We start from the raw sequence: 18,640 nt of genomic DNA on the forward strand, positions 1-18,640 counted from the left end.
TACAGGGAATAAGTTTGGATGCATTTCTCTAGTGATGGGAGCCTAAGCTGAGGACTTAGAAGGGCAGAGGAAACAGATACTTGTGCTCCCTGTAGCCACAGATCCTGACCTCTCCTCCCAGCTCCAAGCATTGCTTTAGAGTTCGGGCTCCGGGTTCCGAAGCTTGGCTTCACCATCTCCCTGCTGGGTGACCTCGGACAAGTTGCTTCGTGCGTCTGGGCCTCTGTATCCTTAACCTGTAAAACGGACGTGATAGTCACACTCACCTCACGGATTGGTGTGTAGCTTAAAGGCAATGATGTGGAGGGGAGCCTCGGTGGTTCAGTGGTTGAGGGGCTCCTTCAGCTCGGGTTGTGATCCCGGAGTCCCGGGATTGAGTCCCACATCCGGCTTCCTGCAGGGAGCCTGCTTCTCCCTCTGTCTATGTCTCTGCCCCTCTCTCTGTGTCTCTCATGAAAAAATAAAATATTTAAAAAAAAAAAAGGCAATGATGTGGAAAGGTTTACCACAACACGTGATATACAGTAGATACACAAGATGCGCTGTTCCTATGATTATCATTATTATTAACAGTCTGTGACTCCAAGGTTGGACGCCTGAGTGCTTCTCCGCCCACAGGCAGAGTATTTCTGTGAGCTGTGTCAGCCTGAGGCTGGCATTTTGAAGTCAAAACCCTGCCCAGCTCAGGGGTCTATTCTTGGCCACACACTAGCCTCTTGGATAGACCCCAGAAGAGGCAACTGCTCAATTGATAAAGAAGAGATGCAGAGGGGCGCCTGGGTGGCTCAGGCTGTTAAGCATCTTCCTTCATCTCAGGTCATGATCTCAGGGTCCCGGGATCGAGTCCCACATCAGACTCCCTGCGTGGAGCCTGCTTCTCCCTCTGCCTATGTCTCTGCTTCTCTCTTTGTGTCTCTCATGAATAAATAAAATCTTAAAAAGAAAGAGAGAGAGAGAGATACAGAACCCAGGAGGGATCCAGGGGCTCGAGCCTGGGGTGGGGGGCACACGGGCTCGCAGGACTCTCTGGGGGCCATCCCAAACTGTCCTCTGTCCTCTGCTGTGTCCACACACCATCAGCCTCTTCACAGTTCCCTGCCGACCAACCCACTTCTGTGGTTTTTAACTTAAATATATTTATTTTGTAAATGAAAAAAGAACTGGCAACACGTTAATAGAAGTAAAACTCAAACAGTAAAATAAAAACAGAACTACAGTCAGGTCCAGCTAGATTCCTTGTCCTCTCCAAGCTAGTCTTTGATTTGCAAGCATCAGAAAGGTTAGCTAAAGACTTCCTTTCCTTCTGGACCCAGTTGAAGGGGTGGGAGGAGAATTGAAAAGGAAAAAGCATTCCCATGCCAGGCACAGTGCTGGGTAATGCCAGGCCCAGGAACCACCAGGAATCTTCCCACAGTTTAGGGTTGTGCTAGGACTTGAGGCTAAAGCCAGGGAGGTGGGCCCCTGGTGGTTCTGCTGGAGGAGCCCCAAGATGTCCCCACGCAGGCTCCTGCATTCCCCAGACCCCCAGGACAAGGACCCACTCACACCCCTTTGCACTGGTGACCGGCCTGCCCAGTGTGGGACCTGGGCTGTGGCACCTGTGTCCCCCAGGGTCCCCTGCCCTCACCCAGCAGTGTCGCCTCCTCCTGCAGCCCAGAGCAAGCACATTCCCATACATCTAGTATCCCTGTGGCCTATCACTGCCTCCAACTCAGGTATCCTGAGCTGCTAATCGTGGAGATCCCAAGTCACCATCTAGAGCCTTCTCTCCTTGCCCCTCCTTGAGGTATTTTAGGTCTCAGGAGGGAAAGAAAGTCCTGAAACCCGAGGAGAAGCTATCCTCGGTGACACGCCTGGGATGTGCATTAATAGAAGCCTCCCTCAGGCCCCTGACACGTCTGGGCAGCTGCTCAGCCCCGTCTGGTGTCCCTCAGCCCCGAGGCCAGCCCACTCTGGCTCAGCCGGACGCACTAAACTTAGCTTCCACCCCCAGCTCGATAATCACTGCCACCTCCCCAGCCTGGCTGCCACCTGCGCGGGACACACTGCCACCAGACTGTGCCCAGGGCACCCACTCCTCCGCCACCACCATGTCCCAGACCAAAGCGCCGAAGGTCCGCGCGACCCTCTTCTGCATCCTGGTGGGCATCGTGCTGGCCTTGGTGGCCGTGGTGACCGACCACTGGGCCGTGCTGAGCCCCGAGGTGAAGCACCACAATGCCACCTGCGAGGCGGCCCACTTCGGCCTCTGGCGGATTTGCACCAAGCGCATTGTCATGACTGACAGCAAGGACAAGACGTGTGGACCCATCACCCTGCCTGGGGGTAACGTACCCACCCTCTGACCCCGTCCCTGCCTCCTGCCCTGCTTCATGCCCCTGGAAAAGGTGCCACTGGGAAAGAGGGCAGGTTTCCCTGCCTCAGAGCAGAGATCGCGCCCAGCCTCGGTGCCCAGGGAAGAGGATCCGAATGGCCTGTGTCCTACTGGCCAGGGCCACTTGTAAAGCCAGGGCGTCTGTCCCTCTTTCTGTCCCACAGAGGCTCCCGGCCTTCACCCTGAGCAGGGGGCTACCCAGCTGGGCCTAACAGGCCCGAGGCCCTGGCCCCCGCAGTGGCCACCCTTCTGGGTGACACCGCTTTCCTCTCTCCCTGCACAGACAGGCTCAGTGGCCCTAAGTCCTCAGGCTGCAGGGACATGTGCGGCTGGCATGGTCACTCCCCAGGGTCGGCCACCAGATTTGCACAGCATAGCGCAAAACGAAAATGCAGGGCTCTTTGTGCATATTTTTAAGGATTTCGAGATGGTAACAGTGACACACAGAGCCAAGTGTGAGCCCTTCTGTGTGCAGGGCCTTGATTGACCGCAGAAGCCACACATCTGTAAAGCAGGGCCCAGTCGTAGACGAGCCTCCCGCCTTTTGTCAGAACTGTCACACCTGCACATCCTCTCTTAGCTCAGACCCCTCGGAGCTGGGATGCGTGTCCTCCTGCTCTGATTTCAGTGCGTTCCCCAATTTCCTACCCTGTGACCAAACCGCACATCCGAGGTGAGCTCCTCGTGAAGGATCAGGGTGGTATTAGGGTGACCAGTCTATGCTACAAATGCGGAGCCCTCCACACTCATAGCGAACAGAGCACACGCTGGGGAAAGAGCCCTGCGTGGAGAACCAGAGGACTGGGCTCTGCGTGCATTGCCCACGACACTCCAATGACTCCGGGGTCCACCAAGCCCATTGCGGCCTCTGCTTCCCCCTGTAAAATACAGTGTTCGGGCTCTGCAAAGCCCCTTTCAGCCTTTACAAATGGCACCGTAAGGTGGCAGTGGGCCAGGGCGAGTACAGGGACCCACCTGCCTTGCAGAATTATTCCCTCTGTTATCAGACTGGGTGTTCCTTGAACCCAGTTCCTTGAACTTTCAAGGAAGTCAGGGCTAAGTCCCCAGAGATCTTGCAGTCTGTGCGTGGGACAAAGGAGCCCAAACCCCATTCCTCTACTTCTCCTTTTCCTCCTCTTTTCCCTCCTGCTGGCTCTAGAAAACCCCTGCCTCGCTCATTCCCCCTGGACACACGGAAGACTCGTAAATACCCAGCTGTCTTAGAAACACTGCGTCCCCGGGCCGAGGGCTTTAACAGACGTGGACATGTGCTTGAAGGGTATCACGTAGCTCACATGCCCGCGCTCCTCAGCCCCGGCCCAGCACAGCCGTAAACAGATGCATCATCCAGCCAATTCCCATGGGTGGGGCAGGGCAGGGCAGGGGGAGGCAGATTCTCCACGGACCACGCATGGGAGTGCCCTGCCATGGTCCCGTCCACCTGTCCTCAGAGGCACCTACCTTTTAAAGTCTGCTGAGTTTATAGAGCAGATGAGCAGGGAGGCGAGGCAAGTCCATACAAGGAAGGGACAAACTAGCAAGAGGTTAGCTGCACAGGCCCGACAGGCATGGTTTGGTCCTGACCCTGACCAGAGTCTATCACTACGCCTTCTTGCCCCGCTCCAGAGTGAATCATACCTCCCACACTTGTGAGCCCAGCCCTACCCTTGACAAGCTTCTGAAGTATGTGCCAGCAATCTCCCCTCTCCTTTCTCTGCAGATGGACACCTTTTTCCTTCCCCACCCACCTTTCCTGTGCTCTGTGGGGTTACTTTTTTCTAGAGGGAGGAAGAGAGTGCATACATGTTCTCTCGCTTATTATTAATAGCAGTAATAGGGACCGCAAACACAAATCTGCCAACTATTGTTTTCAGTGCCTCCCATCTTTTAACTTTGAATGACATCAGAAGAAATGGCAGGGTAAGAATCCCCCTAAATCCTCTTCTCCATAAAGACAATGAGAACTCTGGCAAAACACGGTCAGAACAAACCTTTTCAGAACCCTGGACACTAACGAATCTTGCAGCAATCCAGCGAGTGCTTATTCAAGAAAAACAGGTGAATCTGAGTCAGAATGGTGAGTTTTGTGGTGCTTTAACTTGCTCTATTTCTGTTCCCCGCTCCCCAAGTCTATTAGAGCCTTGAAAACCAACAGCCTGCAAACAGTGTAAATTTAGCCCCCAAAGGGGACAGATGGGGCTGGATCTCATTCAAAGCCTCATTCCCAGAGAACTGTCATTATTTGATCTGCCTGGTGGTTCCCTGGAAGTCCCCACTTGTAAGGCTGTCTTTATTTGACCTGATGCTGAGCTCACTCAGTGGAAACAGTCTTTTTCTCAGGGGGCATTTGGCAAAAACAATTAGAAGCAATTGTTTAATAGCATAATTTCCTGAGGCAGTAGACAACAGTTAGGGCAAACAATAGGCTACCAAAACCGCTAGAGAGTTAGATGTCCATAGGTGGCTTGGAAGAGCTCCAACAAGGATGCCTGGGTGGTTCAGTGGTTGAGCATCTGCCTTCGGCTCAGGGTGTGATCCCAGGATCCTGGGATCAAGTCCCTCATTGGGTTCCCTAGGGGGAGCCTGCTTCACCCTCTCCCTGTGTCTCTGCCTCTCACTGGGTGTCTCTCATGAATAAATAACTAAAATCTTTGAAACAGAAAAGAAAAGCTCCAACATATTCCTGAGAATTTAGAAGGCCATGTGCATGCACAGCGCTGTATGGTGCACAGGAAAGCCCAAGAAGGCCCTAAGCTCTCACCTCAGGCTGATCTTGAGGCTGTGGGAAAGCAGAAAGCGGCGGCTAAGGCAGAAATGTGGGCTGCTTGGCGGAGTACTTAGCTCTCTGCTTAGCACAGAGCCCCTCAGTAAAGACTAGGAGGTGTATTAGTCCAAGCATTTTACAAAATGTGAGCTGATTACCAAACTAACTGAGCAGAGTTCAGAGGTCACACATAACAAAGAAAACAGACTTTGCAAAATTAATTAGGTCACTGAACAAACCATAATAAACAGTGAGCAAATCCTAGGGAAGGGTGAGACTCTGATTTCCAGAATTGCTCATTATATTGTTTAAGTATTTCAGCTTTAAATTTAAAGTTTAAGTTTAAAAAAATCACAAGACATGCAAAGAGGTAAAACAGTATGGCCCATAAATAAGGAGGATAAAGCCAGTCCATAGATCCTTAAGGAAACCAGATATTGGTCTCAAAGACTATAAATCAGCTATTTTATTTTTTTAAAGACTTTATTTATTTATTCATCACACACACACACACATAGAGAGAGAGAGAGAGGCAGAGGGAGAAGCAGTCTCCATGCAGGGAGCCTGACGTGGGACTCGATCCTGGGTCTCCAGGATCACACCCTGGGCTGAAGGCGGCGCTAAACCACTGAGCCACCCAGGCTGCCTTAAATCAGCTATTTTAGATACACTCAAAGAACTAAAAAAAAAAAAGTCTAAACAACTAAAGATGAGAATGATGTCTCATGAAATACAGATTATCAATGAAGAGATAGAAATTATTGTAAAAGGACCTAATAGTGTGAGCTCAAGACCCATGTTGCACTCTGCACTGGGCATGGAACCCAGTGGGGGTGTCTGGGTGGTGCAGTTGGTTAAGTGTCCAATTCTTGGTTTTGGCTCAGGTCGTGATCTCAGGGTCATGAGATCAAGCCCCACTTCAGGCTCTGCACTCAGTGAGAATGTGCTTGAGATTCTCTCTCCCTCTCCCTCTGCCCCTCTTGCTCATGCTCTCTCTCTCTCTTAAATAAATAAACAAATCTTTAAAAAGAAAGCATACACACACACACACAAAAGAAAATGAAGTGCCTAATAGAAATCCTGGAGTTGAGAACTATAATAATTGAAATGGAAAACTCACTAGAAGGATTAAATAGCAGATCTGTGCAGGTGCAAAAATAATAATAATAGTAAGTGAACTTGAAGATAGATCAATTGAGATTAATGTGAGGAATAGACAGAAAAAAAAAAAAAAGAAGAAAAGAACAGAGCCTCAGAGACCTGTGAGATAATATCAAATGCACTAATATACACATAATGGTGGTCCCAGAAGGACAGAAGAGAGAAAGGAGCAGGAAGCAGCAAAGCAGAAAAATAATGGCTGAAAAGTTTCCAAAAATTTTAAAAGATTTTATTTATTTATTCATGAGAGATGCAGAGAGAGAAGCAGAGACATAAGCAGAAGAAGAAGCAGGCTCCTCAAGGGGAGCCCAATGAGGAATCGATCCCGGGACTCTGGGACCACACCCTGAGCCAAAAGCAGATACTCAACCACTGAGCCACCCAGGCGTCTCAAGTTTCCAAATTTGATGAAAAATATTAATCTTAAAATTTATAGAGCTTAATGAATCCTAGTAGGACAAATCCACACCTAGACATATCATAATCAGAACTGTTAAAAGATAAAGACACAAAACCTTGGAAGCAGCAAGAAATGACTCACCACATACAAGGGACCTTAGTAAGGTAAGATTTATAGCTGATACTTTTCCCAGAAACCATGGAGGCCAGAAGGCAGTGGGATGACAAACAGAAATATATATACACTCATCTAATCCTCACAAAATCCTCTACAGGATCCATACTATTACCATCATCCCATCTTACAGATAAAGAAAATGAGGCACAGAGAAGTTGGGTAACTTGACCGAGGCCAACACAATTACCATGGCAGACCAGCTAGGGCTCATACCCCTAAAATCCACCTTCTTGGTAGCTACATAATATTACTTGACAACAAGCCAGTGGGGAGGCTGTCATTCTTTAGATGGTTCTTGTTCTACATATGGGAAAACTGATGCTCAGAGCGGCCTTCCCAAGCTAACCTTCTCACAAGTAGAGGTTCAACACCCAAGTCTCAAATCCAGAGCTCCTTTCCTCACCAGCCCACTCCCAAATGATACCCCACCCCCACTGCACATACAAACACAATTCCTCAAAGCTGCTGATCCAGGCAAACACATAAGAGGCCAACTTTTGGCAGGCCATGCTTTAGGAGAAGCTCAGCTGGGGGCTGGTTCAATAGAGGAGACTTTTTTTTTTTTTTTTTTTTTTTTTTTTAGAGGAGACTTTTTAAGTTTCTATTCAGCCTTAGAGCGCTGGAGGCTCTAAGGACATAAACTGTCTAATCTGGTTTTCCCTACTGACCCAAAGGGTTTTTTTTTATTTTTTTATTTTATTTTATTTATTTATGATAGGCACACAGTGAGAGAGAGAGAGAGAGGCAGAGACATAGGCAGAGGGAGAAGTAGGCTCCATGCACTAGGAGCCCGACGTGGGATTCGATCCCGGGTCTCCAGGATCGCGCCCTGGGCCAAAGGCAGATGCCAAACCACTGCGCCACCCAGGGATCCCCCCCCCAAAGGGTTTTAGAAGGACTGTCATGCAAAGATTAACATCTAAGGTCAATTCCAACGCCTTCAATCTCACAATGAATGAGAGGAGGGTCTTCCCCCACTGTCAGGAGACTCTGTCTGTCTGAAAGCCCAAATGAATCACCCCAGAGGGATGATTCATCATTCCCTGCCCGTGGGTTGGGTGGAATGTTGTTTTTCTCAGGCGCTGTCTCTCCAGGCTAAGGCAGCAGACTGCCCCAATACCCCATTTCCCTTATGGCCCATCCTCTCTCCGAGTACCTGGTGCAGGAACTGGAGCCATATGGAAGAACATCGTGTTATGGACCCCAAGAATTTCAGGGGCTCCCTTTCCCATCCACAAGAACCCATACTAGAGACCCAGCTCAGACTTTCCCCCCATATAACAGCAATGATCTGACCCTCTGGGATTGGGTCCTGGGGACTTCTGCAACCCAATTGATAGAAGTCCTCAATCAGAGCGGTGGGGGGAGACAGAGCACAGAGAAATCACTGTCAGGCATCAAGAACTTCTTTTACAAAAAGGGTGAAGACAGCCCTGGCATTGATGCAAGTAACAAGTAAGTGAAATATTTTTTCCGACCCCTAAGTCGTTAGTTCCCTTGGCTTTGTGTAAATCAACAAGGTATTTTTTTTAATATATTAAAGTCTGCATCCCCCAGCACTGGATACACTGATACATTCTCAGTGATAACCCAGAAGCATCCCCTAATCATATAAATTATCCCAACTATCCGAGAAAACCTGCATTAACTCAAGTTCAGGTTGTAATTAAATGCGCCTCCTGTTATAATTCTTTGAAATTGGCACCGTTAGATTAAACAGCTTAACAATAACCCACAACCCTCGGACCAACTTCCTTAGATATAGTTCCGTGCAGGCATTCCCTGAATCCGAATACTTGGTTAGCCATGATACCCAACCCCAGGCCAGCTCAATAGCTGAGTTCACCATATTATTTTTAAAGTTTTATTTTTATTTATGAGAAAGAGAGAGAGAGAGCAGAGTGGAGGGGCAGAGGGAGAGGGAGAGGGAGAGAGAGTTTTAAGCAGACTCCTTGCTGAGTGCAGAGCCTGATGCGGGGCTCAATCTCACAACCCCAAGATCATGACCTGAGCTGAAACCAAGAGTTGCATGCTCAACCGACACGATCCACCCGGGCACCCCCAAGTTCACTATATTTTTAAGGAACAACCCACTGAGTCTTAGGACTGTTCATGACAGAGATTTCTGAAATATAGAAAAATAGAAATACAAATATTCGAGGCACCGTGAGCCATTCACAGAGACAAAGGAGGCTGGATGAACCTCAGACTTCCTAATAATTGGTCCCAGGTCATCACCCTGACATTGGTATCTCCACTGACTTGATTCAAAGCACAGATTTGGCTCGAAACACAGTAAGCTATCAATCTGGGTGGTTTTGGTGTGTATAATGCCAGCCCCCCATGAAATTTGCAGGAGTAGGATCAACGTCCTGCTGCTTCTGCCCAGTGAAGGGGCTATAATCCATCAAGACTAAGCCATAAGCCCTGAGCTTTGTGCAGTTGTGATGGAAGCCAGGGAAGAGGCAACGGAAGGACTTCAGAAAGGCAGAGGCAGGAAGACTCAGAATCTGCACAGCTGTCACAGAGCTGTCACTGCCTCTCTCCTCCAAGCCCCTCACCCGTGACTAAGTGGCCCACACAGAGCCCAACTCGGATGTCCTTCCTTTTTAAGTTGCTCTTGATGCTCTGTTTACCCAGAATCCCTCAGACAAAGCAGAAGCAGGGTCTGCCCACCTGAGCAGGACCCTGGGCAACTCTTGAGTGACACGGGCAGATGCCCAGCTTGATTCTTCCTGAATGAGCATCTTGTTGGTGCCGGATGTGTCCGGAATGACGGCTGAGTCTGACATGCCCCCATTCCTGCTGGGGTCATCAGGGACCACAAAGGGCCTTATCGTCTTCCAGAGGGGGTCATGGGGCCCTGGAGCAGATGTTACTCTTGGGGCTCAGGGCAGAAGACTCTGGCCTTCCTCACGTACTAAGTTCAAGAGAGGGGAGAGGGGGCACCTGGGTGGCTCAGTAGTTGAGCGTCTGCCTTTGGCTCAGGGTGTGATCCCAGGGTCTTGGGATCCAGTCCCCTATGGGGCTTCCTGCAGGGAGCCTGCTTCTCCCTCTGCCTGTGTCTTGCCTCTCTCTCACCCTCTCATGAATGAGTAAATAAAATATTTTATTTATTTATTTATTTATTTATTTATTTATTTATTTATGAGAGAGAGAGAGAGAGGCAGAGACAAGGGCAGAGGGAGAAGCAGGCTCCATGCCGGGAGCCCAACGCAGGACTCGATCCCGGGACTCCAGGATCGCGCCCTGGGCTGAAGGCAGGTGCTAAACCGCTGAGCCACCCAGGGATCCCCAAGTAAATAAAATCTTAAAAAATAAAAATAAAAAGAGAGGGCGGGGGGGGGGACGGGGTTGGCCCATCCATTCTCAAGCCCGAGGTTCAGCTACGTCAGGGAGAAGCTGAGACTTCCAGATGTGCTGTGTGGGAGCCACCCCCACCCTACAGGGGACCCCCCCCCATCCCACACATGTGACATCATTCAACAGGGGAGGACAGGAGGAAGAGACAGTGTGCAGGGGCTGCTGAAGGGGAAATTCTCCCCCGGAAACCCCCAGGCCGGCTTCCCCAGACACGCAGCCTCCCGCTCGGGCCTGAGCACGGGCTTACGCAGGCGGCGGTGTCCGGGTGGAGCGTGCTGTGCTGTGCCGTCCACCGGGTCGGGGCTGACAGCACAACCCAAGGCCACAAGAGAGGCTCAGCGGCCCGAGCTGCCAAAGCGCTGCGCTGCGGCCGGGCCCTGGCGGGCCTTTATCTGGCCGCCCTGGGCTCCAAAGGCTTTTACCTCGCGGACTGCGTGGTGGGAGGCCGCTGACCGTGAAATACGCTTGAATCCGGCCAATTCTCTTCAGAGGGTTTTCAATGACACCGAAACTGGCCCTTAAAGAATGAAACAGAAATGCTCCTTTGTCCAGAGGGAGACACACACGGAGACCTGTGGCCCAGCACGAGCCACTCGGAAGCAGTGATTCAAGAGAATCTGGAGCTGAAAAAAAAAAAAAAAATTATCTAGAGCTAATAATCTAACCAACAGAAGAGGGTTGCATTAGGCTTTAAAATAGCGCCGGAAGCTGTGAGAAAAAAAAAAAAAAAGAGCAGCATTAATTCTGACATCACCCGGCAGTCAGACACCCCAGGTAACTCTGCTCAAAAGGAAAGTGATTTAAATATAGAAGCTCAAAGAGAAAGCTGTTTACCTCTCAGAACACTTACTGTGGCTAAACCAGGCTCCTCCAGGCTCCAGGGGTCACTTCCTTCCTCCCCCTGGGGGAGCAGCAGCAACCCAGCAACCCTGACCTTGTTGGATGGGGATGGGGTTGAGGGGGGGAGGCCATAGGCCTAAGGGGCAATAAGATGATTTAGGTCAGAGGGAAGAAGGCCTGCAACCCCACGAAAGCTATGACTCTGGCACCGCCTCAGGTGCATTTCCTCAAGAAACCAGGCACCAATAATCATGATAATCTCAATAGACCCTGAAAGTGAAGAAATGAATGCGCAAACTAGATGCCATCTGAACTAGGAGTGGAGGGTCGTCGGCCCGCCCAGGGGAAAAAGGTATCCATGGAGGGCCTTGCACAAATAAAAAGCAGCCTAATTTAATTTTTTTTAAGGAAACGTAAAATAGCATGATTTTAAAAAACCATTCACCTACTTCCTAAAGATGGAGTAAAGAATATCAAACTGTACTCATTAAGCAGTAAGGATATCCTTTGTTTTTTTTTTGGGGGGGGGGGGGGTTAAGGATATCCTTTGATTTTGAAGTATGTCAAGTGACAAGAGAAATTTTAAGGAGAAAAATGGAAGAGAAATTATGCCTGAAATTGTGTTTAAAACTCGCATGAATTTCTTTGTTCTGAGTCCTTCCTCTGCCCTCCCTGCACCCCGCCCAAAATCCAGATTTTTGGTCCTGCCACTCACAGATCTTCTACGGCTTCTCTGACACTAATCAGATAGAACAATTGGCTCGCCAGGAAAGGTTTTGTCTGGGCCATCTCTATGGCCACAGGGGTCGAAGGTCTGATAAAATGACACATGGTGACAATTGGCTCTTGAATGGAAGCACTCCCCCCTGCACCCAAAAGTATCCATTTGGCCCACTGAGAAAAGCTCTTTGTGGGGGCATTTAAGGGACCTGGAGCAGGGCTTCCCAAACTGGGTGAGCATCAGAATCTTCTGGAAAGCCTTTGAAAAACATCATGGGCTTCCGGGTCACACCCAGTGCATCAGGACGGGCCTAGATTTTGGTGTGACCAGGCTTTCTCATCCTCAGCCCTACTGACACAGTGGGGCCAGTTAATTCTATGTTGTACAGGGCTGGCCTGTCGTTGTAGGATGTTAGCAGTATTCCTGGCCTCTGTCCACTACGTGCTAGTAGTGACACCAAAACTGTCTCCAGACACTGCCCACCATCTCCTGGGGGGCAGAATAAGCTCCAAACGGTGAGAAGCACCATTTGGCCCTTTGTTAATGGTGTTCCCTGCACCCCGTGACAAACGAGTTGCTGAGCCTCAGTTATCCCGTCTACCTAATGGGCTCAGAACCCAGAGCACTATGTGCCCTCTCGACTGAGTCAGCCTTTGCTTTCTGAAGATCTCCTGGCCTCTTATGAAACCCCCTTCTCCTACTGAAATGTTGGTCTAAGGGTCAGAGAAAGAGGTTTGTTTCAGCCCAGATTCAGGGTTTAGGAGAATGAGGGCAGGTCCAGTGGGATCACACCCACCGTCTTTGGGTGGAGCTTCTGCTGGAGCTGCAGGCCCTTTGGCTCAACTCATAGGCTGTCTCCCCCCTTTGCAGAGAAAAACTGTTCCTACTTCAGGCATTTTAACCCTGGCGAGACCTCGGAGATCTTCGAAGTCACTACTCAGAAAGGTGAGCTGGTGGGGGAAGCAGGGAGGGTCAGGAAGAGTGACTTCTGTGAAGGCTGCTGAGCCACAGAATCCTTTGGCTCAAACCATTGCGATGAAAAGCAGCTGGGCGCCCCGAGACCACGGCCCTGGGTGGCCAGCCATCCCGGGGCTTGAGGGAGCTTGTGGGGAGGCCTTTCCCGGCAGGGCCCCCAACTGCAGGACTAGTTTCCCATGCCAGTGCACACACGAGCACACTCTCTCCGGCAATCTCTGCACAGTGGTGCATGCACACACACGATCACCCACGAGGCCCTGCAACAAGCCACCTTGCAGCGGGCACATGCCAGTGCACACGAGCACACTCTCCCTGGCAGTCTTCGGTGCATGCACACTCAGCCCTGCAACAAGCCACCTTGCAGCGGGCACATGCCAGTGCACACGAGCACACTCTCCCTGGCAGTCTTCGGTGCATGCACACTCAGCCCTGCAACAAGCCACCCTTGCAGCGGCTGCTTGACGACCCAGGACAGACCACCCTCACCCCGAGCCCGCCCTCTGCCCCGTGGCTCGCAGGCAGCTTTCAGCTCCAGAAAGGTCTGCGGCTGCGCCCGGGGAAGGAGCCCGCAGCTTAGGACCCCCCACCCCCGGGGAGTGGGAAGGGGATCCGGTTGCCACCGCGGTCCCCCTTCCCCGCTGCGTGGCTCCGAGTGCGGGGTTCGTCGCGGCCCCTCCGCGCTCCCCAGGGGCCGGGGCACAGGCTGAGCCGCCGCCGCGCCTGCCCGTCCCGCAGAGTACAGCATCTCGGCCGCCGCCATCGCCGTCTTCAGCCTCGGCTTCCTCATCATGGGGACCACGTGCGCGCTGCTGTCCTGCGGGAGGAAGCGGGACTACCTGCTGCGGCCCGCGTCCATGTTCTACGCGTTCGCAGGTGGGGGGGCTGTGCACCTGGCGCGGGGCGGGCAGGGGCGGGCAGGGGCGCGGGGTGCGGGGTGCGGGGCGCGGGGCGGGGCGGGCAGGGGTGCGGGGCGCGGAGCGGGAAGGGAAGGGGCACGGGGTGTAGGGTGCGGGGCGCAACGGGGCGCGAAGGGGCGCAGGGCGGGCAGGGGCGCGGGGAGCGGAGCGGGAAGGGAAGGGGCACGGGGTGTAGGGTGCGGGGCGCAACGGGGCGCGAAGGGGCGCAGGGCGGGCAGGGGCGCGGGGTGCGGGGCGCGGGGCGGGGCGGGCAGGGGTGCGGGGCTCGGAGCGGGAAGGGAAGGGAAGGGGCACGGGGTGTAGGGTGCGGGGCGCAACGGGGCGCGAAGGGGCGCAGGGCGGGCAGGGGCGCGGGGTGCGGGGCGCGGGAAGGGCAGGGGCGCGGGGCGGGAAGGGGCGAGCAAGGGCGCGGGGTGGGCAGGGGCACAGGGCGGGGGCGGGAGGCGGGCAGGGGCGCGGGGTGCGGGGCACGGAGCAGGAAGGGGCGCGGGGTGCAGGGTGCAGGGTGCAGGGCGCGACGGGGCGCGAAGGGTCGTGGGGCGCGGGGCGGGGGCGGGGGGCGGGCAGGGGCGCGGGGTGCGGGGCGGCAGGGGCGCCCCCTCGGCAGCTCCCTGAGGGGCGTGGCCCGCAGGCCTGTGCATCTTCGTGTCGGTGGAGGTCACGCGGCAGTCGGTGAAGCGCATGATCGACAGCGAGCACACGGCCTGGATCGACTACTACTACTCCTGGTCCTTCGCCTGCGCCTGCGCCGCCTTCGTGCTCCTCTTCCTCGGCGGCCTCGCCCTCCTGCTCTTCTCCCTGCCTCGAATGCCCCAGAACCCCTGGGAGTCCTGCATGGACGCCGAGCCCGAGCACTAGCCCTCCCGGAGCCCCAGCCGCCCCCGCCCCCGGGGCTTTGCCCTCAGGAAGCCGGGCCTGGCCCAGAACGTTCTAGAGAGGAGGCGGGGCCTGCCCCTCCCCGCGCCCACCAGCCCAGCACAGCCGCTGCTGCTCCCCTCTCTGAGCCCTGCTCTGGGCTGTGACAGGCCTCCCTGGCAATCCAGCAAGTGGACGTGATGCACACCTGACGCCGGGCGGGCGCAGTGGGGCCAGCGGGTGCACAGGTGATTGGTGAGGACCGACCTTCCCCTGGAGCCCCAGGCCGCCCTCACCGAGCCACTTGTCTCTGATAAGCTGGGTCCAGTTGTCCTCTGTTAGCCCTCTAGGGACACCCTGTGCTCCTTTACCAGTTCTGGGTGTTGCCTGTGTAAATAGCCAACCCCTCCCTCCTTCTCTGGGACAAGATACACCCTTTCCTTGGTTTCCAAGACACCTGAGGAGCATTTTTTAACTGGGTACAATCTGTGTTTGAAATAAAAGCTCTTTGAAAACTTACTTTTTCCCTGCGCCTTGCATAGAAATTGCTTGGATTCCTGACATCGGTCAGCCCAGCGGCCCCACGACCCCGAAGGGAAAAGAAAACCATGTCCCCCTGGCCTGTGTCGAGGACTTTTGTAGGGAGGTGTGGGGATGACCGGGTAATGGGGTCCTGTTTGCTGATAAGACTTAGGGGTTCTGAATTCCAGCCCGGATCGCTGGGCCCTGGGAGTTTCTTTGGGAGAAACCAGAGACCATCTGACTAGGCAAGGGTGTTAAAAATAAGGAGGGGTTATTTCCAGAGCCCCAGCGTGCTGGCATCCAAGTGCTAACACAGCACCCAAGCAGCACAACCACACGTGTCTGATTTCAGACGCTGGATTTTTGATGCAAGGAGCATCAGGAAGCAGGGCTTAGCCGTTAGACACTTAGGGTCCCACGGAGTGTCATAAGTTACACTTTCCACCTCCCAAAACCCCATTGTATTCACCCAGACGCAGGTGGCAGAGAGGATCCACGTGTCCCTTGCCCTGAACACACCCCGGAAGTCCCGTCTAGCCCTCGTTCTTCGACAGCAGGGCTTGCAAACTACCGTGGGCCAGGCCTGACCCCACCACCTATTGTTACACAGCCCACAAGCTAAGAATGGTTTTTACAATTTAAGATGGTTTTTAAAAATCGAAAGAAGAATATTTTATGATGTCTGAAAAATATTTCAGTTTCAATGTCCGTAAATGAAGTTTTATTGGAACTGTCAAAGAGGGATCCCTGGGTGGCGCAGCGGTTTGGCACCTGCCTTTAGCCCAGGGCGTGACCCTGGAGAGCCAGGATCGAGTCCCACATCTGGCTCCCGGCATGGAGCCTGCTTCTCCCTCTGGCTGTGTCTCTGCCCCCCCCCCCACTCTCTCTCTCTATGTCTATCATGAATAAATAAATAAAATCTTAAAAAAAAAAAGTCACTAAAATGGTAAGGGCACTCAACCTGCTTCTCCGTCTGCCTTTGTCTCTGCTTCTCTCTCTCTCTGTGTGTCTTATGAATAAATAAATAAAATCTTTAATCAGTAATTTACTCTTGCAGTAGGGAAGAATCCAGTATAAACTGTGACAGACCGTCCAGCTCACCCTATCTGGCCCTTTATGGAAAAAGTCTACTGACCCCTGTTCTGGAGTAACTATATACTCATCAGTAGGTTTACTAACCCCTTGCTGTTCCTGTCTGTAATGTGAGAGCAAAGAGACTCATTCATTCTGCTGAGAACAATTTTTTATTTTTTTTAAAAGATTTTATTCATTTATTCATGAGAGACACACAGAGAGAGGCAGAGACACAGGCAGAGGGAGAAGCAGGCTCCCTGCAGGGAGCCCGATATGGGACTCAATCCCCGGAACTCCAGGATCACACCCTGGGCCAAAAGCAGGTGCTCAACTGCTGAGCCACCCGGGTGTCCCCTGCTGAGAACAATTTAAAAGGAAGGAGCATGAGCGTGGAGGCATCTGGGTGGTGGCCGCGGTGGGCCTTGTTGAGATCCCTCTCTGTTGTCCCAGGGGTTTGGGCTGGGCTTGCAGGGGTGACTGAGAGGTAGACAGCACAGCCTGCTTTCTAACCAGGGGCAGTGCAAATGTCTGGCACACGATCGTGAAAGCAAAAGGGGCAAAGAGAGAAGGGTGACATAAATGTCATGAAGCCAAAGCCCGGAAGCCACAGAGAAGGGAGGGTGGCCTACAGCCACCAGCTGGTCACTGTCCCAAAGAGGTAAAGAGGGAACCTGAGAGCAAACATGCTCCAGGCAAGAGAATAGGAAAACAAACATCTGAGCCAGCCAGGGAATTGGGGCCACGGGTTCTGAGTAAGAAGAAAGACAGCTGGACCTCATCCCACAAACTCCATTTGGAAGTCAGTGTTACTATTTTTACTATTATTATTACTACTACTTTGACCAGAATCAGACTGGTGTGCATTTTATAGGCCTATGTGGGTGCCTGTATTTTCTGCACCAAAGACCCCTTCTGAGTCGAACATCGACTGAACAGAATGCATGTGGTTTCCCAGAATTTGAACTCTTTCGAGAGAGACATGGGTGCACCTGAAACTGCTTTGCACACAAAAGCGTCGGGGCGGGGGGCGGTGGGGAGGGGCTGCCAGAGAGCCAAGCATTATCGCATCCGCTCCAGCTTCTGCTGTGGAGAAAAATATGCCACAACAAAGCAAAACAGAGCCCGATGCCAAAAAAGAAACCAACCAAACCAATGAAGGAAAACTTGGTTTTCTCCCCAACCCACTGACCTGTGCTTGCCAGGAGAGATGTCCGGAATGGGCAGTCGGTCCGTCTTGCTCTGGTTGGGTCTGGCTCAGGATGCAGGGCACCCACTGGACCTCAGGGCAGAGGTCAGGCAGGCCGTGCTCGGAGGGCCCCAGAGCGGAGCCACCCCACAGGGCTTCCAACCCCTCGCTTGGGTGTGTGGGAATTTCACGGCCATCCGATCAAGGTCTCACACACCTTGGCTCCATCAGCTCTTTAGAATTCACTGGATTCTGGGGTGCCTGGGTGGCTCAGCTAGTTGGGCCTCCACTCTTGATTTCATCTCAAGTCATCATCTCGGGGTCCTAAGATCAAGCCCCATGTCTGACTTCCTGCTCGGTGGGGAGTCTGCTTGTCTCCCTCTCCTGCCCCTCCCCTCATGCTCTTTCTAAATAAATAAATAAGAAATTAATTAATCAGTTATCATTCACTGGATTCCATGAGGAGCCAGGGCTAGCAATTCGGTTATTGGGATAAATATGTGAGTGTGAGATTATTATTTTTTTAAGATGTTATTTATTTATTCATGAGAGACACAGAGAGAGGTAGAGACACAGGCAGAGGGAGAAGCAGGCTCCCTGCAGAGAGCCCGATGCGGGACTCGATCCCATGACTCCAGGATCACGACCTGAGCAGAAGGCAGATGCTCAACTGCTGAGCCACCCAGGCGTCCCAAGTGTGAGATTATTTTTAACTGTGGTAAAATATACATAGCGTAGAATTTGCCATCTTAACCATTTTTTTTAAAAGATTCATTTATTTGTTTTAGAGAGAGTGTGGAGGTGGAGGGGCAGAGAGTGGGGGAGAAGCAGACTCCCTGCTGAGCACAGAGCCCCGCATGGAGCCCCGCATGGAGCTCTATCACACGACTCCGAGATCATGACCTGAGCTGAAATCAAGAGTCAGACGCTTTACCGACTGAGCCACCCAGGGGCCCTGGCTAACACACAGAAGGTTCTGACCGAGCAGTTCGGAAGTACACTTGACCATCTTTAAGTGTACAGTCAATATTATTAAGTACAGGGATCCCTGGGTGGCACAGCGGTTTGGCGCCTGCCTTTGGCCCAGGGCGCGATCCTGGAGACCTGGGATCAAATCCCACGTCGGGCTCCCGGTGCATGGAGCCTGCTTCTCCCTCTGCCTGTGTCTCTGCCTCTCTCTCTCTCTCTGTGACTATCATAAATAATAATAATAATAATAATATTATTAAGTACATTCACATTGTTGTGACTAGCTCGTCGCCAGGTCCCTTCAGTTCTACTGTCCTCTGGGTCCATGGAGACGCGGAG

At 52.5% G+C, this 18,640-nt stretch overlaps 1 protein-coding gene and 1 long non-coding RNA gene across 2 annotated transcripts; one reads left to right on the top strand and one right to left on the bottom strand.

The window, feature by feature from the left end:
* Positions 1 to 1,900: 1,900 nt before the first annotated feature.
* Positions 1,901 to 15,069, top strand: CACNG1 (calcium voltage-gated channel auxiliary subunit gamma 1). The gene is made up of 4 exons (XM_025999420.2): positions 1,901 to 2,325; positions 12,671 to 12,745; positions 13,514 to 13,651; positions 14,327 to 15,069. Exons 1-4 carry the CDS (start codon positions 2,091 to 2,093, stop codon positions 14,551 to 14,553), a joined length of 675 nt encoding a protein of 224 aa, XP_025855205.1. The 5' UTR covers positions 1,901 to 2,090; the 3' UTR covers positions 14,554 to 15,069.
* Positions 11,605 to 13,506, bottom strand: LOC140597706 (uncharacterized). The gene is made up of 2 exons (XR_011999560.1): positions 13,136 to 13,506; positions 11,605 to 13,049 (listed from the first exon to the last, which is right to left on the bottom strand). It is a non-coding gene; the product is annotated as an uncharacterized lncRNA (long non-coding RNA).
* Positions 15,070 to 18,640: the final 3,571 nt, after the last annotated feature.

The sequence above is a fragment of the Vulpes vulpes genome, chromosome 2 (assembly GCF_048418805.1).
Source record: "Vulpes vulpes isolate BD-2025 chromosome 2, VulVul3, whole genome shotgun sequence".
Taxonomy (NCBI): Eukaryota; Metazoa; Chordata; class Mammalia; order Carnivora; family Canidae; genus Vulpes; species Vulpes vulpes.